Consider the following 23056-nt stretch of genomic DNA (forward strand, 5'->3'; position numbering starts at 1 on the left):
CGGTAAGAGTGATATCAAGATAAATTATTAATCAGTATTAACAAATGTGGATCTCCTTAGTTTGAAATAATTGCCTCATATATAATCATAAATAGCAGTGGAAAGATTCATTTATAGAACAGAAAGCCAGCTCATGAAAAATGCCAAGGTATATCTACTGTGAAATGTATTAATACAAATTTCCTATTATTGTATTGAAGGGCACCTTAGTCATCGAATCCTGAAATGATTTAATTTACCTTTATTTTTTGAAGGTCAGTCATCCTCTCGACTGTATGGACCCTCTTGGATCCTCCCTCGCTGATAGAGATCTTGATCCTCCCGTCCGATGACCAGACATTCCTATGCCCATGACAGTCGGCCGCAGCGTTGAGGATCTTGAGACGCTCCGCAGTCAGATCCTCGCGAATGGTGACGCCGGAACCCTTCAGCTTCCTCTTAGCGTCGAAGATCATCTTCCTGGTCCGGTAGCTGCAGAGTCGTACTATGATGGGTCGGTCCTTGGGTTTAGCTTGCCCTTGTTGAGGTGGTTGACGCCTTCCAACGCGATGCGAGCGGTTGACATCCGCCAGAGTCACGGGCACGTTCAGCTTCTTGTTGAAGACATCAAGCGCCAGCAGGTCCGTGTCTTCTTTATCACTCTCCGGGATCCCAAAAATACGTATTGAATGTCGGCGCCCGTATTGCTTGAGGTCGTCGACCTTCAGGTGACAAGACACCTCTAGCTCACGAATTCTATTGTGCAGCTGTTTGTTCTCCTCCTTCAATGCCTGAAGTTCCTCAAAAATGGACTTCACTGCCATAGATATGGCATGAGGCACAGTTTCCTCAATTTGCTGTCGAATAATTTGGAGGGTCTCTTCAGACAGTGATCCAGAAATAGCTGGCCCTGGCTTCGGAGCATTGACCTCATTCCTCGGCGTGCCTCTGTTCGGTCGACCCATCGTGTACCGTTAGGTGGTTTTACACTTTTACAGGCGAGAAGTTAGACTGAAGAATTAGGAATGTTTTTTCAAGATAAATAAAAAGAGTGTGAGTTAATCAAAAATATAATTTCACTATTGAATTAAGCTCGAGAAACTGAATAACTAGATGTATAATTTGAAGTGAATTGAACTGTATAACCCTACGAAATATCTGTTAGAAGACGGAGCCGAACTGACACACATTTACTCACTCGACATAACCAAGTGAGAGGAGAGAGTGAGAGAGAGAGGAGTGGGAGGGGGAAAATCTATTTTTAGAACACCCTCCCACCCCGTGATGAGGGGGGAGGGCGGTGGGGTGGGATGGGAGAGGGGGGAGTTGGGAAGGTTGTGGGGGGAGAGGTGGGAGGGGGATTTTGAGCAAAAAAGCCCGTCTAAAGTATCAAATCCCCTCTACTTGTAATTCACTGTAAATAATATATTTTTCCTACAGTTACTTTGACAAGTGATCATTCCTGCACTGATTACAGAACACAAAGAATCGCTTTTCCGCTCTAGTGCACAAAGTATTACTTTGCGTACTCTTAATACTTTGCATATTATCTTGCAGCCATCCTAATCAGATGTTGACATTGTTGGCGTGTATTTTGAATGCGAATTTGTTCTATCTATATTTTTCTGATTTTCAAAAAATAAAAATGAGAACTCTTTGAATTATTCATTTTGAATATTATTAATTATTCATTATTTCAAATAATATTTTTTTCATTCATAAATTGATTGGTTGAAAAACTATTTAGAAATTAAGATTTACTCAAAATTATTCAAATTTTTGAATTAATTGGATTGATTTAATTCTTCATTTGAATAAATTATTGATTATTAATTTTCAATTGGATCATCAAGTTTAAAATAAATCGAAGTTGTTATTAATAACAAAATTATACAGACAAACATTTGATGGCTTTCAGCCATCATTTTACCCATAATCACCACCACATTCCTTGAAGCTCGGCTGGTGGTTGGTAGCTGGTGGCTCTAGTGTGCAGTGACAGATAAGAGACAATGCTACCACGTGGTGGCGCTTCCGTGGAAGCGCTTTCATGGTCGCCCAGTGTGAAAAGGGCCTTAGGGTCATGTGGGAAGGAAAAAAACAATGTAGTAAAAACCATGCAAGAATATATAACAAATTCGATCGAGAATGTATATTTTCTCATGTCAAGCCGTCAAGACAAACCACATACAAGTAGTTCAATTCCTTTTCTCCCATGTATTTTCAGTTGTGTTATGTGAGAATATAACATTTTTCTATATTTAGCCTTGACACAAATAACAAATCCTACATTGACCTTACCTGAGTTATGGAAGTTCGCATCAAATTAGTGTAATATAACTATTTAATAGTAATCATTTATATAATAGTAATAGTAGTAGTAAAATGAGTGTGACATTCATTTTAAACTATCATTATTCCTTATGGATACAGTAACAGCAACAATGCTGACACATTGAAGGGAAATATTCACTATAGGAAATATTCAGGAAGTATAAGGTAGCTGGTTAACCAGCATTGAAAGGAAAAACAGTGAACAACTTCGTAAAAGGAAATTAATTACTGAACTGGAATCCGTTTAAAGTCCCTTATAAGCTCGGTGAATCAAGGCTTTCCTTTTATAGAATAATGGTCACACCGTTTATCACGCGTCCGCCGTTCAATTCACGCGATAGCTATCCCAGCTGAACAAATAATATATGGGTTCAGTTTTTGTGCATCAGTATGCCTTCTAATACATATGACAGCTCACTCCAAGACATTTTTATTATTTTGGTATGCAACGCGCAATCTTCAGATACACACATTCTAGAATAATCTCAAACGATTTATTCCAATAGCATTAGACGCTTTTTTATTTGAGTAGTCAATAGAATACCTAAGCAAACAAGATATTTTAAACTTCTCTTATTAATGATGTTATGATTTCATATACTTCTTGGACGATCTCAGAGCTCATTCTGAAGCAAATTTCCAATTTAATTCAAACTCTATATGACAATAAGAAAATAAAGGCTTCTCAACCATGATTCTCAGAACTGCTGCTTGTTCAGTTCAAAATCGATATGATTAAGGTCCAATAATCAATTATTAATCATTAATAATGTTAATTTGAAGCGCGGTCAATAATAATGACATCACATTTTCGTCCGATTCGTTGATGAGTTTTCATGGTATTGGCTGGTATCGGCATGGTATCAGGTGATGTCATTTAGCCGCGAATTGCAAAAAACGTACTTGCGACTGGAAGTAAATACGTATAACTTCTTCACAAATTACTATTCTCCGATTCTATTTACATTGATTCATCTTCCATCATAACTTAATGAAACAGATTCATCGATTTTTCCATTGGATTTTGAGCCTAAGCTTACGGATTTCATATTCGCTTCTTGCTTGGAGACTAGCATAAAATGCTTCTCTACTTGCTATATTCAATTAAACATACTACTGGAATCTACAAGCCGTTATTTATTTCTATAAACTTCAAATTGGTTTTTTCAAGGATTCATAGGCCTACGAACAGAATATTTTTAGTAAGCGCCTACAAACTTGCTTAGTAATTGGATCACTCGGTATAATACATTACATTATAATCCTCTGATAGACTCGTCTATCAATAAACTTTATAAATTTCCAATAATGGAAACGACATTCTGAATAGTTTTTTTCAATCCTACACAGATTATTGGAGAACAGCTTCTCTTGAATTCAAATCTAGCCATGACACCTTCTAAGGCAAAGCCACTCAGTTGCAAGCAACAAACAAGTTCACAGGTAATTAATTATTACTGTCAATTAAACCTACAAGCGCTCTTTCGTTATGATGTCTAAATAGATTCCTCTAGTGCTTTTACCTGCTGGCAAACTCTGTAAAAGTGTTTGCATATTGTTTTTATTACCGGTTATAATTACTTTCCATTTCTTATCGGGCCGTAAACATGTTCGACGAAGATTTAAGTACACTGCATAAACGAACGAAAATTTCAAATCGTAAAATATAGAATCAAAAACATTCCTTAAACTTGTTTGTAATCATTATAAAAAGATTATAGATTCTTTTTATTTCGACTTTTCAATTACAAGTCGACGACTCAATATTCTCAATCATACGAATTGAATTTCTAAACCGAATTGAAATTTTGGCAGTGATAAATTCACTACTTCATACATTTGATCACAGTATAAATTTCAATTGCAAAATAGAAATATTACTCGAAAACACATAATTAAATGAACTCTACTTGTGTTCAGGTAAGTGCGAGTGGAATTCCAGCAAAAATACATTTCACCTCACGCCCTCACCAACTGCATCATATTCCTAATTCACAATGAGTTGATTAAACAAACTTGTTGCTATGCTTCCAGTTACTGCTAACCTAGATTATTGCCTCAGAACATGTAATCGAATGTAATAACTTGCTCATGACACGATACACAATCGTGAATAAATGTTGATTTATGTGATTCCAGGTGCACTAATATTCCCAGTTTCAAGTTAGAAAATTATTATAAAATATAATGTGTTTACCAATATGAAATAATATTCGAGTATTGTTGATATATTTATCATAGTAGAGCACTAGTACTAGAGCTCATATCAGTTAATTCTTATAATTTGTATTATAGTTATAGGGAGTTCCTAGAGTGTTTGGAAACTTATAAACTTAGAAGTTTCCAACGAGCATAAAGGTGAAGACTTGTGGGTCTGGAATCTACGATATATTTATTTTCTCAGAGATGAAAATGGTTTATGAATTGAATATTCTACCAGAGAATAGCAAGCGATTTAGTTTATCAAGTTCACAACTCGAGTTTCTCTATGATCCTACCTTTTTCTTGTTGGAGATATCACGTAGGCTACTTAACTATTAAAAGCCATGTGTTAACTTGTATGCTAAAATACTAACAAACTTGAACTTAGTAATAGACACTCACAAGTTTGTTTAGTTCTCATAAAGGACTATCTATTATTGGGTCGATTGAATAAATATATATATATATATATATATATATATATATTATATATATATATATATATATATATATATATATATTATATATATATATATATATGCATAATATAAATTAAAACAGGAGACACGATATAAACAAATTGAAAACACTTAAAAACTTACATTAGAAATGGGGAAATTTTCGGAGACTGTGTCTCCTTTCTCAACCGAGCACAGACTGCAGTTTTGAATCCAATGGTCGTGTGACCACAGAGTCACTCTGTAACTCTGTTACCGTTGGATTCAAAACTGCAGTCTGTGCTCGGTTGAGAAAGGCGACACAGTCTCCGAAAATTTCCCCATTTCTAATGTAAGTTTTTAAGTGTTTTCAATCTATTTATATCGTGTCTCCTGTTTCAATTTATATTACAAACTTTAAAGTGTCTTCTATATATATATAGCTATATATATAGCACTTAACAGAAAACACTGTAAAGTTTTATAATATAAATATAAACAGGATACACAAGACATGGATAAATTAAAAACTTACATTTAAACGAGAATTTTCGGGAGCTGGGCCCCCTTTGTCAATCAAACAGGAAGTGAAGTGGATTGAAGTTTGATTGACAAAGGGACAAAGGGGGCCCAGTTCCGAAAATTCTCGTTTAAATGTAAGTTTTTAAGTGTTTTTAATCTATCCATGTCGTGTGTATCCTGTTTATATATATATATATATAGCTTATGATTACTCAACTGAATTTTTGGATTAGCTAGAACTAAAAGCTAGATTCTAGATTTCATCCAAGCAACCTAACGACGGACAAAAAACTGAAAATATTTTGTTAAAATTGAGGCAGTCAACAGTGTAAGCTTTTACTATTCTTAAAGCAAGTTGGTTGAGCTTTGCAACAATAATTATCACTGTAAATGATTACTTTTCAAACAATAACTTAATGAATACTTAGTTGTTCATATCTGATTCTCAATAACATAATATCTAATGAAATAGCAATCGTAATATTTTAATACCATTATTTTATTACTTAAATTATTATAATAATGTTAGTACTAGGAGACTTCAATAAGTAACGAGACAAAAACGACTGAATTGAGCCAAATGAAACTTTCAGTACATGAAGATGACAACCTAACAATGACACATCTGATAAGTTGTTCAGTCATATATTGTAAGTATAACTGCAAGTTTACTCGGTCAATAAAAGTATGTCCGGATGCACTGAGTAAATTTGAAGTTATTCTTACAGAATGTGATTGAACAACTACCCAGATGTGTTATCGTTAGGTTGTCAACTTCATTTACTGAAAGAGTCTCATGTGGCTCAATTCAGTCGTTTTTGAGGAATAGTTTTTTTCTCGTTACTTATTAAAGTTTTCTACTTCCTACCACTGTCAAGTACCTAGTAAGTAGTGTTATTACTGTAATGTTGTTATCAATGTTCCTACAGAGAATAATGTCCTGAAGGATAGAATTGGACAGAGTTTCGGCTGACCTTTTACAAATTGTGACAATTTTATGGATAGGCGATAAATTCTAAGGATACGATCCTCTTGAAAATTACGAGATTAATTAGAAAACTTTTGCCAATCACAATATTTATTTTGTTAATAAAACATCAATGCTGTAGTAGTTTTATCAAAAGTGTGATTGTATGTTGGTTGAAAAACCGCAAAGTAGATTGAATTTTAGTTTCATCGGAATCATACATCCTGTACAGAAAAAGATTAAGTTTGGAAATATGGCGAAGGATGCTGCATTCAAATCTTTGATTCAATTGAATATGAATAGGTTTGCTCATCAAAGCATCAAATGACAATTCAAGCTATTCTTAAATTAATTAATATACCTAATGATTCATTGTATATAACTACATAATATATATAACTAATGATTCCTATCGATAATGGAGTATAAATCTAAAATACATAATAGGGCTATGATAGAATCATGTTTTTTGAAACTAGATGACTGTCTATACTCTATTTAAGCTATTGCTACAAGGTAAATCCTTCTAAGCCAATGGCAAATATGACAACTTGATAGGTCATTCAACTAGCAATATGCTCAATAGTAAAGCTTCTGCTGCACTGAACTTCAGTTTCAATTGTGTACAGTTTGACAACGGTGTAACAACCAAAACAGGTACCTCTTTATTATATTACAACAATCACCTTTCTGGTTAGGGCTACATTTAATTATCAAGAAATAAAATGACATTACCGTACTGTTGAAACATGTTGTGAGTGAAATATTTTGAAAAGGGGTAGCTTAGGCTACCTATTTCTTGATAATTATAAAAATAAATTTGTAGTGATGAATACTTCTAGTCTTTTCTATATGAATAACTAGTAGTTCTGTAAATAGTTGACATCGGTCAGTTATCCTGAACAAAACTGAAACCAGTGATTGTCATACATCAAAAATATTGATGAAGATAGTAGAGATGGTGGACTACCAGTGAGAAAGTTTGATATTTGGTAGTGCTTCAGGCTTTTGATGATTTTTTACTGGTAAACTTTTTTATAATTTTATTTCTTTTAGAATGACTGCCTTAATTTAAAATCTTTAAAATAGGGCATTTTTTAATTGGTAGCAAGATTGTAAGAGATCAACTTCAATGTAGACATTATTTCAGTGTAACATTTGATGAAAATATAAAAAACTTGTTGATTTTCAGTGTATGAATTATGTTGTATACTTAGTTCTGAAATTGTTAAAACTGGTGGGAATGCATTCAAGCTATTCAATTGCTTGAGTGATGGCACAGATTCATGATTATTTATTATTTTAGTCCATGGTTAAATTCTCTTCAAACTATCAGCATTGTTTGGATGGAAATGTTCAAATTCTATAAAAACTTTTCACTTTTTTCGAACTATTTCTATTTCTCTCAACCTAAACATGTTTTTTTTCATCCAGGGGAAAAATTATTCCAGCTGATTGTTTCTTCTTTTTATCCGAATTCTATCTCTGGAAATAATCAGTGATAATCTGGAATTTTTGGAAGAAAAGTGCAAACAAAGCCTAGTGCAGAGTGAGCTTTTCTGTTACGACACATAATAATACGTGAGAATAAGTTATACCAAAGTTGCTTTTAAAAATCTCGATGTTACATCCAAGCCGAAAACCAAATATGGAAAAACTTGTTTGCACAGATGATGTATAGATAGACTACAGAATATAATACCTACGGGTACATTATATGATATACAGGTACTGTATATAATTTATATAATTCGCTCCAATTTATCGGTTAAAAGAAAGGGCATCAGGTGATTTATCTATTGGAGCACAATGATTATCGTTGATTAACGTGGGTATTACTTTTTTACGCGTCAGCTGACTATAAATTATAAGTTCCGATGTCTTCATCATCGGAAAAGAACACACAATTCAAGCAGTGTTTTTTCAGCCTTATTTGGAAACAAATTTTGACACAGTATTCTCATGATTTGAGAAATAATTTTATAATTCCAGTTGTATGATAATCTAATTTTCTCTTGAAATATTTTTATTATGTCATTCTTGAAGCTTGATTGAGACAATTCCTCAAACTATCTTAGTGAGCTAACGAAATTTCTTGTATAGGCATTTTCGAATTCATCTTAACTTTCGGATTTGAAACAAAGAGGATTGATTTTTTTCCGACAACTACGCCTCTATCACACATTGAAATTGATTATCATGATAGGGAGAATATCACAACATATCAGAAGGGCACATTTTAATACTAAGGGATTCCAGTTCTCCAGAAACTTACGTATCACGCTAACCAACAGGAATGTAACAGACCGACTAGATAGACCACGCTCCCAAATCAATTTAGTCCAGTCAAATGGTCGTTTTTCAGGAAACAGCCCCGAAAGAATTTTTCTCCACGGTTCTATATGTATTTTGAGGCGCTGAATTCGGATCTGAAATTTGCTCACACGCCAGAGGGCGGCTTCACCCCAGAAACCCCCAAAATTTCGGACTTTTTTCCAATGAATTGAGTAGTCGCGCAAGACTCTACCAAATACGTTGATTGGAGATGGTTCTTTATTCAACTATTGAAAGTTTTAAAATTTATTACTTCTCAAGATAAATTAGTAGATTAATTGTTATTCATTATTTTGTTTATTTCTCTATAGGTTTACGAAACAGATGTGGGTCTGAATTCTAATTTTCTCATTGAAAAACAGATCATGTCAGCGCTTTTGTATGATCGGCGACGTATTGCATTATTGGTGAAGTATTAGGCCTATTGGAGAACGAATAACGAATGGTGAAAATGCACTTGATGTGTACAGACGATTATGTGACAATAGGCGATAACAGTATCAATATTGACAATGTCATGATTTGGTCAGTACACACTTGAAAAAATGTGCCTGTCACATCTCTCGTCATCTCCAAACTTTGACGTTGTGTGCAACTCTACGTATCTCAACTCAGTCACGTTCAAGTTGAGCTCTTGAGCGTTGAGTCACCTCCTTCCAACTACAAGAATTCTCATATCTTATTTTCTCTGTTCCTTTCCCCCTCATGCTCACTCTTTGCCTTCCTTTTTCTCACCCTTCCACCATCTCCACTTTTATCAAGCAGACACGTTCGTCTTACATCTTGACCTCTCAGTCAAGGTTTCATCACACATTACGTCTCCAAACAAGCACAACTTTATAATGCCAATTGCTGGGAATCAATGATAACTTTCAAAACTCCATTTATCAATCAAAATGGGAGAAAAAAGAATGTTACAAATTCAATTGCAATGATGTCAGCGTTTGCTAAACAATTGATAGATTCAGGCTACAATTTTACAGATATAAATTTGAACATGAAAAAACAAAATTATGTAAATAAAAGTGGAAAGCTGAATGTTGAGGAAGAATTGCAGCAACAAAATTACATTGATTGATTGAGTGCTTTATTTATGCAGATTACAATAGACAGAGATGAAATAATAGTCCGGGCGCAAATGTCATAAAAAAGGCACACCGTGGTCATTTCTAGCATAATATGGATCGTGATGATGATAAGTCGAAATCACAGGCAAAGACTTCGGAAACAAGATGGCCGCCAATTTTTTTAGGATTTTGTTATATAGCTCATATTTCAATAACCGTTCAAAATATTCAACCAATTTTTGAAAAAAATTTTTGAAAAATTTCTAAAGTCTTCCTCTACAAAGTTTGTTCTATAAAATTCCCCTCTAAAACGCATATTGTATTAGTTATGACCTTCAAAAGCAAAAAAAAAAACGTTTTTTCTAATTTTTTTTCAAATTTCTTCCCATTATAACTTTTTTGTGCATGGAATACAGATAAATTTCAAATCTATAAAATTTAGAACGTTTCTTCAGCTTCAACACGATATATATTCATGCGCTGTACGTCCATAAATGTATTCTCCGGCGTCCTCCAAAGAAAACCCTGCATGATTTCTGGTGCGTTTTTTCATAGGCATGAGGTAACAAGCTAGAACTATAAAATCGATTTTTCATGACTACTTCAAGATAGAGACTTGCAAATACCCCCAATCTCCTCGTTACAACAAGCCGAATCAGAATATTGATGATTGAATATTCGACATCATTGAAAAATTCAAGTTGGCGGTCATTATTGACAGACATTTTTATCGCTTGCTTTCCAGATATTGAATTGGTTTCACCACCAAAGTGTTTAGAATCAACCAATCTATGATATTCGACAGAATCGACTCACTCGGACTACTTTATGGGATTAATTCAACTTCAAAAACTTGAAACATACATTTTTCGGTGACAATATTTCACTTTCGACTCTGTATATGTATTATCAGTGGACACACACTAGTATTATTGGCACAGTTTCGTAGAATATTTCCTAAGCTTCAAAATAACATCAAATTGGCTATAAGGCTGTAAGTCCATATTTTCTGGCTGGAGCGTCATTAGAAAAAGAGTGAAAAGTACTGTTTGCAGTGGAAAACACGCTTTTTCCACCATATTCCAAACCTAACCATTAGAAACCCATGTAATTCATAACTCCTGAAGGTTCAGACTTGGAAATGGTATCAATATCTTCGTGATGATGCGAAGAAAGAGAATATCCATGATGGCAATCTCGAAAATGTTTGTCATCATGAAGAAACAAGATAGCAGCAAAAGTATGTCGATTCTCTTGAATTCGTTAGTACTTCTATTGATGTTGAGGATATCGGATCAATTCAGCCATATGGGGGCTCCAAAATAATCATACTACAATATTCAAAAGATTCATCTCATTCCGACAACTTATACAATGGTAAATATTACTTCAAACTCTTGAAATTTGATTTTTTGGAGAGAAAATTTTACTTTTCCACCCTGTGAATGTCTTTACAGTGGAAAAACACTGATATTATTGGCACAATGTAAAAATTTCTAAAGCTTCAAAATGACATCTGGTTGAAGGCTGTACGTCCATGTTCTATGGTGTGGGCATCATTGGAATAAGAGAGAAAAGTACTGTTTGCAGCGGAAAACACGTTTTTTTCACTATAATAAGCTAAACGTAGACAATTAAAAAACCGTGTAACTAATGACTCCTTGAAGGTACAGACTTGGAAATGGTATCAATCTCTTCGTTATGATGGTTTAGAAAAAGAATATTTATGATGGCAGCTCAAAAATATTTGTCATCATTGAAGAATCGAAGATGGCGGCCAGAATTGACAGTTCAAAAAAGTGTCTGTTTATCTAATAAATAGTTATTTGTATATCTAGAGTGAAAGTACGACTTTTTCTCCCTGTTGGAGAAAGTTTGAAGCCCGAGGCGAAGCCGAGGGCAACAATTTTCCTGTGGGAGAAAAAGTATTTTTCGCTCGTGATGTACACAAAGTTTTTCCTCCATCTACATTTTTTTATAGAAACTACAAATCAATTCATTTTAATAACTTACGTTATTGATGACAATGTTTCCGAACAACATAAGCTAAAATCTAAAACCTAAAACCCGGTCGTCTGATTGGCACTGCCGATTGCGCTATCTATCGACAAAAGTTATAACAATTTATTATCAGCTGGGCGGCTATCAAAAATGGCTGACTCCAGATCATGCGTTTCAGATTTGAATTGCAGATGAAAAATATTTGTTGGCTGGTATTTTGAATAGAATAAAATATTTTAGAATTTGTATAAATTTTTATCGTCTACTAATAGTAAGTATATATATCATACAAACATATATTTCATGAGTTGATAAAATTTCTGGTTGTGGTATTGAATTCAGTTGACTCAATGACTGACACCTCTATTATGCTTCCTCATCTGAGCTTAGACCTTCTAACATATTTCAAATGTAAGTTTTTAAAATAGAGATGTTCCCCATGTTATTTAAATGAAGTCACTTTTCCTCCCTAGGGAGTTTTTCTGTTTTTTACCACCGAGAGCAAAAAAGTGACACTTTAGTATTTTGTTTCAGGGAGAAAAGTAAGTACTTTAGACAGTAGGTGGGGGAAAAATATTTTTCAGATTGCCATCATAAATATTCTTTTCCTCCACAAACTGTCTAAAGTACTTACTTTACTCCCTGAAACATGATACTAAAGTGTCACTTTTTCGCTCTTGGTAGTAAAAAACAGAAAAACTCCCTAGGGAGGAAAAGTGACTCCATTAAAATAACATGGGAAGCATCTCTATTTTAAAAACTTACATTGTAATAGGTTGGAGAGTCTAAGCTCAGATGAGAAAGCATAAAGAGGTGTCTGTCATTGAGTGAACTGAATTAAATACCACAACCAGAAATTTGATCAACTCATGAAATATATGTTTGTACGATATTATATTCTTAATATTAGTAGACGATAAAAATTTATACAATTTTTAAAATATTTTATTCTATTCAAAATACCAGCCAACCAATATTTTTGATCTGCAATTCAAATCTGAACCGCATGATGGAGTCAGCCATTTTTGGTAGACACCCAGCTGATATAATTGTTACAACTTTGGCTGATAGATAGCACAATCGGCAGTGCCAATCAGACGACTGGTTTTTAGGTTTTAGATTTTAGGTTATGTTGTTAGGAAACATTGTCACCAATACGTAAGTTATTAAAATGATTTTATTTTCAGTTTCTATAAAAAAATGTAGATGGAGGAAAAATGTTGTGTACATCACGAGTGAAAAATACTTTTTCTCCCTCAGGAAAATTGTTGCCCTCGGCTTCGCCTCGGGCTTCAAACTTTTCCCACAGGGAGAAAAAGTCGTACTTTTCACTCTAGATATACAAATAACTATTTCGTACAGTTACCTTGAAAAGTAATTACTTTGTGTACTCCAGATTTGCAACATGGAAACACAAAATAGTTCGTGGGTTATACAGAGGATTAGTGCACGAAAACCAAAATAAGGTTGACAAAAATGACTGCGGTTAGATAAGAATAATTTCAATGGCTACATTTATGATACAATTTAAAACAAGAATAATGTTTATCTGTTTCATAATTGAAAAATTACTTATTATGATTAAAATAACAAATTTCTAAAAATATAAAAATATAAAATATTGAAATAAAAATTAATGAAGAAATAATGAAAAAAATATTGATAAATCAATTTTGTAATTTAATAACTGGGCATGACAGCTCCAACATAATTATTTGCACTCTGCATTTTGCAATCCAATACGGCCAAACATCATTTGCCTTTTCCTATTACCTCTATCTTGTTAACTTCTGGTTCGATTCCCATCTTGTCATAGAACTCGAATTTATTTCAAATATTGCATTTTTGTCTGTCAATAAATTAACGGATCAATTCCTTCGCTCCTACTCATTCTCAAATTGTTGGAAGTTGATTCTCAAGAGCAATAATACATAAAAACCATTCTCATATAATTATGAGAACAAGCAGAAAAGTGTGATAAGATAAACAAAGGATGAGGACATGGGGAAGAAGTCTGGGAGAATTTTGACTTTTGATGTATTTGAATAAATAATACTATCAAGAAATGTTTCGATTAACGCGTGAGTAGGAGTCTGACTTGATGAAAGTGTTTGTGAAATTCATTAATTTGTCTGGATTCCGACATTAAGTTAATCGTTTCTGAACCACACTCATAGAACATCATTTAGATAGCAGAACTCTAGAATTAGAAATGCTATAGATCAGATCACCTCATAATAAATTTTATTATTAGTACTCACCCAATATTTTCTTCAGCTATCACTTCCATTTTGAGAAGTACTTGTTTGAAAAACGGAGCAAATCACTGAATAATTGGACCTTGTTCATTTAAGGAGTGAGTGGTCCACACTTTCAAAACCGATCACTATTTGTTGAATCACTGTCTTCAAAAAGTCTAACTTTCTCAATCTTTGAAAATTGAATTTGAAAAAAGATGAGTCTTGATATAGATTAGTAATTTGGGAATTAATTGCGAAAATAACTATTATACAACACAAATGGTCACACAGGGTTTTTTTTGATGATGCACTATCATTCAAAAAACTTTTGGATTCCTTCTTGTACCTTCATCCAAGAAGATCGAATAATTAATTCACGAGTCTCCAGTAATGGTGTAGGAGAGATTATTATTCAAATTGAATTTGAATTGCTGAGCAATGGATTGCACTAGTAGCAAATACAATGCTTCTCTCCATTTCCACTGTTGATTACTTCTATTGTAACTGTGTAAGTTTCACGGGCGATTTGAAGCACTGAACTATTCATCACTGCCAGTGATTAGATTCAAGATATATGGATAATATGTAGAGAACGAGAGACAGTTTTCGTGTTAATTTCATAAACCTGTTCGATTGAGTTAAGCCTCACAATATTTTTTTTAAATATCACAACAAAAACAAAAAAATATTCTAGTTCCTTGTAGAAAATGTATCGACTCGTGTCGAACATCTTCACTATTGATGAATTTAGGCAAAAGTTCGGTTCTATGATGGGAGGTCAAGGGAGATATCTCCGGTCAACATAGCGACGCGCGTCTCTTACCGATCAAAAGTCCATCATAAGATCGCCCTTAAAAAACTGATAATCTCTCTCTCTCTTTCTCTCTCACTCAATCTCTTTTTCTCCTTCAATTTCTCTCTCCTATCAAATACAGTTAGTCATTACAATATAATATGCTATCAGCTTCAGTGTCATTAATCACGTTTTAAAACTCAAATCCAAGTTTGCCAAGCGAACTGATGACACTTTATTTGGAGAAAATGTAGTTATTTGTGAATGAAGAGAGTGAAGTGCAACTTTTTGATCCCGCGAAGATTGGCCCCGTGATACAACCAAAATTTCTTTTTCTACCAAAAACAACATGTAAAAAAGAGGTTTTACACCAGAAGCAGTTAGAATTTTAAGAGGAAAATTCTTCCTCTTTTTCTAGTCTCTAGTGTATGACACTGATGTCTAATTGGAGAATATCAGATATCATCAATTGTCTAATTGGAGAAAAAGAGATTCAATATCTCCTTTATTTTTCAAAATTAGAAAAAAGTTTTATTAAAAAAAAACGGCTGAGATAGAAGAATTACGACTCGGGAGGATGCTACAAGTTCGAGAATAGAGAAACGGTGTATTCTGCGATAAATGGAAAGTTCAATAAATTATTGTATAATTTTGCTCATGAAGAAGATCGATAAAGTCTATGGTTTAAGGTCTAAGGGAATGAATAATATGCTAGAGTAAATAGAATTATTTCATGATTTATTGCCTTAATAGTTAAGGTGATCGTGACCTAGACTCACATGGCAAATTGCCTACTCAATTCCTGCTTATTTCATGGAAATGAAGTACATCATCACAATCGTCAGCTGATTAGGATTTGATAGAGTATAATAGAACATCAATAGAAGACCATGCACGAGCTTAAACTTGAGACTCAACTTCTTATCAGCCACTATTTTTCATCAAAGTTTTCTTAGTTCATCAAACGAGTAAGATAATATGCAGTATGAAACAATTTCACTCAGCTACTAACTAAGAATACTCATCAATGAAACTAAAAATAACTTTCAAGTGATCTTTGATCTTTAAAATGGAACATGGTTTACTATTCATGAATATTACAGTATATAGTAATAATATTACTCAAAATTCCATAGAAAGTTAGTTGAACAAGAGATCTGAAATGCAATGAGCAGTTAGTACGTCAGCAAGAACTAATTATAATATTTGCACTTCATAATATTCTGTTTTTTATGTCTTTTCCAAATTTCAGATTTCAAATCAATAACTTAGCATGAAAAAATCAACAACTGCTTTCTACAAAATTTACCGTGCAGTTTGGAGTTTGTAAATGGATTTGGAGTAAACAATCATCATCAATAGAAGTTCAATGATTCTATTCTATTTCAATGATAAACACATATCACATATCTTGTTATATTAATGATTATAAAATTTATAATACAAGGTACTATTCTAGTACTATTTATAGTACTATTCTAATACTCTATTAACTATTCTAGTCATAGAATGAACTGAGTTCTCCAGCCGGGGGTGCTCACTAGTATAATATGTATTTAGTATGCATTGTTACTAATGCTCTGATTTTGAAATACGCAACTTCTAGTCTTATTTGTAGCAATAGAACTTACTCTGTAGAATAGTTTACCAATAGAATAGTTTACTCTGTATGGATAAATAAGTCAGAATAAGAATTCAAGACTAGACATTTGAAATCATGTTACATTTTAATATGTCACTTACTAACTATCCTCTGACAAATTGTGTAGTAAATTAATTTGATATTTAAACATGAACATAATGTCATTTCTTATTGTTGCAAATGACATGAGGCTCACTTGTATGATGAAATACTGCAAAACTTTTCTGCCTTATAGTTTTTTGGAAACTGATGGTGAACACAAGAACTGAAACTGAAAAATACGTTCCAATTATTAAGATGCGGCTAAGGTAGAAACTGCAACGGTGGTCATCCAATTTTAAAATGCGATGCATTGCTGATCGTGAACGTATCATTATAGAGGAATGACGAATATCATCAGTATTGGTGCTTTGGAAGAGGTCTCTTTTAAAGGACCTGGCTGCATTTTATTGCTGGTAGCTTATAAAAATATGTCAGAAGGTGAATGTCGGTCGTATTCGAGACACAAATTGATCAGAATGTTTCTATTTGGCATCGGATTCTGTGGGATGGAGCAGCAGTCATTTTTTCACTGACCTTAATGAATGGCTCGAGCATATGCTTAGCATTCGTACACGAGAAATGAATACGGCAAATGAATGAATGAATAATCTTGTCGAGAATAGAAGGATGTAGCTTGGAGCGTTATTCTTTTATAACACTGTGAGATTTAGGTAGTAGAATGCCGTCAACAGTCAACATATAATCAGACATTCGGTCATTAATGAGATGACCAAAAGAATTCATCAACTCAATTGATATTATATTTCATCAATTGCGGTGCATCGAAACAGACCTACAATTGCAGATGAATGCTTCATTCAAATTTCCAGATTGGCTTTCCACTTTGCAGTTAGCCCGGGGCTTCATCATCATTATCATCACTCATCACCATATATTGAGAAACAACCTGCCATTTATTGCACAAGCATCCCTCATAATCACCGGTCAGTTCTTGTAGCTAATGGATAAAGTTGATTATTCAAATTGAGAGCACTGGCTACAACATTAATAATGTAGGCATGCTGAGTGTTTCATGTGATTCTAACTCAATTTATTGAGTTAGATACTGTTCGCTATAATTAGCATTATTGTGGAATGGTAGTTTTAAATACTACTAGCAGGTAACCCGTGCTCCGCAAGGGTCTATTTTAAAACTTGACGTAATGAAATCTAGAAGAATTGAAAATAGGCCTATAGGAATCCTCGGTTGAGAATTTATAAGCAGCATTTCAAGTCTCAGTTCTTATCAGTCAGTCGATGGGATCGGATCGTTTGCTGAAGCTCCTGCTTAAACGAGACTAGATCGGTTGAATCCGCTTTCGGAAAGAATTGTGTCGACCCAACAATAGCCAATAGCTCCAATCTATAACCTCAATTTATTATTTTCAGTTCTGTTTCTCACAAATTTATTCATAATGGGTGATGATTGCGGAAAATGCGGGAGAGAAATGTTAGTGAAAGACATTATAAAGTGTAGCGAATGCTCGGTCAACATTCATGCTCAATGTGTTTCGGGCGACGTCAAAAATAAAGTGAACACGCGTAAAAATATGAAGTGCGATTCATGTATGAAACTTCCTAACTCGGCTAACAGTGTCTGTGTACCCACTAGTAACAGTGAAAAGTCAGTGCTTGAGGCAATTGCTTCTTTTCGCGAGGAGTTTAACGAGCGCAGTGACTCGTCAGAACTCGCTCTTAAAAAAATGCAAGAGGACATTGCAAGTGTTGTCAAAGACTTAGGATCACTCAAGTCACAGTTCGAGGGTGTGAGAAAAGAGTGTGAGCAAAATACTTCGCAAGTAAAATACCTTAGAACTGAAAACGAACGTTTAAATACTCAACTTAATTTGTTAAAGTGTGAGGTGTCAGACCTACAACAGCAAACCAGGAAAAATAACATTATTATTGCTGGTGTGCCGAGATCGCGAGGTGAGAATATTTTTCAAATACTTGGGGAACTTGCTAGACTCTTACAAGTGAACTTTAACAGTTACGATGTGTCTGCTGCCCATCGTTTACCATCTAAGATGAGAGATAATCGTCCACCGTCAATCGTAGTTAATTTTGTTTCAAGACAGACAAAAACCCAGTGGATTCACGCAAGGCGAGCGAGGAAAGTAATGTCTGCCCAAGAACTGCATCCTTCTTTTCCGAATATACAAATCTACATCAACGACCATCTCACTGAGAATAACAACGCTATTTACTTTGAGGCGAGGCGTCAAGTGAAGAGCGGCAAACTGGCGGCTGCATGGGTCGCCGACGGACGAGTGCTGGTCAAGCGGACGCCGACCACGAACCCACAACGAGTAAAGCATGTGGAGTTCTTTCAACAATTATTGGACAAAAATCAGCAACAATTGATGGCTGCCGATACCAAGTCACACCCCGCTGCTCCCGATACGACAAGTGATGATGTAGCGGCTACACCAAACACGAAGGCTATTTGGAACCGTTTAAATTTAGTCAATAGGTACAATGCTATTCATACTTGTTTTATATAGTAATCGCCGGGTATTTGAGCGATGGGACTGCGAGTTTTAATTTAAATAGCATACGGTAATCATCAGATTTTGAATCTGAGTTACACTGAGAATATTCTTTTTTACATATTACTGATATTGGTGGGTATTATTTTTATAATTGTAGTATTGAATGATAATACAAAATCAATAATACTAGATTTTATTTTGATTCATGAATATAGTTGATTAAGGACAAGTTGAATTATTATTTGAGTTTAAGAACGTTAAATAACTTCAAGTTGAAGACTTTTTTGTTTTAATTTAGAAGCATACTAACAGAGGTAACTTAATTCTTATTTTATTTATGTCATATATTATATCATGAAATGTTTTTCCGAAACCCTCAATTAGTTTAATGAAGTGGAAATCCAAGAAATATTCATTGCATATTCGTTTTTAATATTCATTAATCAGTTTTAACAAACAGTTTTAAATGATATTCATATTTGGTTGTTGAAATGATTATTAACATGTATATTTTATTTTATCTTGTTCATTTACAATTTTGAAGGAGAGATCAAAGTGAAACAATCATATTGCAAAAATGTTTCAGTCTTTCAAATTGTTCTACTCAAGTAGGCGACCATACTAACTTTAGTTGTGAGCGAATAATTTAATCTATGAAAACAACTTGAATTGGCTATCACTATCTGAAAGTATGATATCTTATTGCTTAGATCTATAAAAAAAACTTCAAATTGGGAAATACCCACATTTATTTATTTTTTCAGTGTATATTGTTTTGCTTCTAACTTAGTAAAGTCTTGTCTTGAAACTTGATACATCAATAGCGCACCTCTTGATAGATCTCATACTTTTTTCTTTCTTTTTTTTTCTTTCTTAATCAAGGAGAGAACTTGTCTTTGCATTGATACTCTTTCCTTTCAATCTAAAGTCGAACTTACAAATTAATGAAAACTTTTTAATCATCAACAAAGCTATCGGCCTCTTATAATTCTATTTATATTTTTTAGCAGCTTTCCGAAAGCGGATACATTCGAATTGATTTTTATGATTGAACAGAATCTAATTTGTGATTACCAGTTAGTAGAGTGCTTATACTGTGAAGATACAGGTAGTTTATCAGGCTAGCCAGGAAGATAGATAAATAATACTCAATCGTTCAGAATTATCCACCAAAATATCCGGAGCTATAATCGCAATTTCGACGAATTCTTAGTATTGATTGAAGATCTCAAAGTAAAATTCAACTGCATTATTCTAACTGAAGCATGGCTTAATTACGATACTGATTTAATACACATCGATGGTTTCAATGTGTTTAGATCATTCAATAATAATGATGGTATTGTTATCTACATTGATAGTGCCCTGTCTGTTTCGTGTACTGAGCTGTGTCTGGGAGGGGTTGCCACCTGCCTGAATATTGTTTTCGACTGGTTTGGTCTGCCTTGCAATCTCCTAGCTATTTATCGCAGTCCAAATTCTAATCAGTTGCTGTTCACAAATGCCTTGAATGATTTTTGTGGCAAGAACTTTGATAACGCTGGCCTTTCGGCAGTGATTGGCGATATTAACTGTGACATACTTAATCCAACCCCAAATATGCAATTAGATCGCTACATGGAGGTGATGTATGCAAACGGCTTAATTTCATGTATTGATAAAGTAGCCCGGCCTGATGGTAATACTTGTATTGATCATATTTTTGCAAAAATACCCAACCGAACAAAATTATCATCTTTTATCTTAAAATCCGAAATAACCGATCACTATCCTATCTGCTTAAACATAATTCATAATACCGGTAGTAGTAATTGTAATAATAATAACAATAACAATAGTAATCAATTTCATTCAAAAGTATGTTGGAGCAGAGTTAAACATTGTTTGCAATTTCAGTGCTGGGATGAAGTTTTAAATACAAATGATGTTGACAAAGCTACAGATTCATTTCTCAGTATCTTGAAAACAACTTTAGAGTCTAATTCATGCAGTACCCCGATAACTTCAAAGAATATAAAGATAAAACCATGGATTACGTCAGGATTAGTAATATCTATTAGAATGCGCGATAAACTTAGCAAAAAAGTGCGGGCCCAACCTTTTAATCTCGATCTAAAACAAAGATATATTAGGTATAGGAACTCGCTTCACTCTTTAATAAAAAATGCTAAAAATAACTTTTATAAAAAGAAGATAGATTCCGCAGCTGGCGATCCAAGAAAATTCTGGAAAATCGTCAATGAGATTTCAGGGCGTCCAGTTGGCAAGGAGGTATTTCCAGTCGGGGCTTTTGGGCACAAAACTTGTGATTCGGCTGCCACAGCGCTCGAAACTTTAAGCGATTCTTTTAACGAATATTTCTCCTCTGTGGGAAAACAACTGACGGAGGCTCTGAATCCAGTAGGACCTGCCGAGGTGGATGATGCTGATCATGCTACTCAGTCTGTATTCAACCTACAGCCGATCAGTCCAGAAGAACTTTATGGTGTTATAAACAGTATTAGGGGAAACTCATCACCCGGGTTAGATAGTATACCTACTAAAATGATTAAAAATAACTTGAATGAATTACAACAACCCTTAATGCACATCATAAACCTGAGTATCAATACAGGAAAATTTCCAACATCATTAAAAACAGCAAAAATTATCCCTATCTACAAAGCAGGACCAAAGTCAATAATAAGCAATTATAGGCCAATCTCTCTTCTTACAGTTGTCAGTAAAATAATAGAAAAATGTGTTAAAGTTCAGCTCACAAGATACCTTGTTAGGGAAAATATTATTGCAGACGAACAATATGGATTCATTACCAACAAAAGCACCTCAGATGCTTTGTTCGACCTAACCAAAGAGATAGCTACAAAATTAGGAAATAAGAAGAAGGTTTTGATTACATTTTTAGATATAGCAAAAGCTTTCGATGCGATTGATAGGACAAAGCTTTACAAAAAACTAGAAACAATAGGAGTGAGAAATAGAGAATTGGAGTGGTTCACTAGTTATCTAGGGAATCGCTCACAAATTGTCTCAATCAATGGATCTCTTAGCAAACTATTACCAATAGAGTACGGAGTAGTCCAGGGCAGTACATTGGGCCCTCTATTGTTCTTGATTTATATTAATAATATAAGCAAATTGAAAATTAAAGGGAAACTGTTCTTGTTTGCGGATGATACGGCTGTGGCGTCTGAGGGCTGCACGTGGGGTGAGGCATACAAGCACGCATCCCATGACCTTGCCAAAATTAGAAATTGGTTTGACCATAACTCTCTTACAGTTAATATTGAAAAAACCAAACATCTTCCATTTATTGGTCGACAAGATATTGACTGTGATCGCTATGTGTTAAGGATGCACACCTGTGACGATCCTCAGTCGGAGGCCTGCGGCTGTGGCATAATTGAACGGGTTGCTCATTATAAATATTTAGGAGTCATCCTGGATAGTAAATTAAGCTTGGTTCCTCATGTACAAGGGCTGAAGAACCTTTTGAGAAAATTAATCTATGCCTTCTCACGGCTGGGCCAAGTGCTTACTGTGGATCGCTGCAGGACAGTGTACTTTGCGTATGTGCAGTCTTTGCTGCAGTATGGCATTCTGGCGTGGGGAGGTGCGTCATTGGCGGTCTTGGAGCCTCTGTCGGTCGCCCAGAGGTTGATAATTGAAACCATATTACAAAAAAACCAGCGTTTTCCCACCAATCTACTATCCAATATATTTCCAGTAATGAATGTTAGGCAGATTTTCATAAAAACTTTAGTAATTTACATTTTCAATAATAAGGACACTTTTTGCAGAGAATTTAATCAAATCACCTTATGTTTGAAATTCAAATTTTAATCTGTTTTTCTTACCAAATACATTTTGCAAAAAGCGATTCCGGCTGTTCTGGTGTGATGAAAATAATAATTATTAATAAATTATAAAAATAGGTATTATTACAAGCCGATTGTCTAATTTTCTTCCAATGGATCTATCTTTTCTTCCTTCTCAAATTCAAA

General features: G+C 34.1%; 1 protein-coding gene across 6 annotated transcripts in view; it reads right to left on the reverse strand.

Annotated features, from left to right (window-relative positions):
• The window catches only part of LOC120348926 (calcium/calmodulin-dependent protein kinase kinase 2-like), a 525835-nt gene that overhangs the window by 331191 nt on the left and 171588 nt on the right, over window positions 1–23056 (reverse strand). Inside the window, exon 1 of one of the 6 annotated variants that reach the window (XM_039443404.1) lies at window positions 14105–14841. The exons of 4 other annotated variants lie outside the window; for them this stretch is intronic. In XM_039443404.1, coding sequence (XP_039299338.1) covers window positions 14105–14133 — 29 coding nt within the window. In that variant the 5' untranslated portion in view covers window positions 14134–14841. Of the gene's footprint in view, window positions 1–14104; window positions 14842–23056 lie in introns of those variants that run through there. One more of the 6 variants, XM_039443405.1, reaches the window with a different exon arrangement.

This window comes from Nilaparvata lugens, chromosome X (genome assembly GCF_014356525.2).
Source record: "Nilaparvata lugens isolate BPH chromosome X, ASM1435652v1, whole genome shotgun sequence".
Classification (NCBI taxonomy): Eukaryota; Metazoa; Arthropoda; class Insecta; order Hemiptera; family Delphacidae; genus Nilaparvata; species Nilaparvata lugens.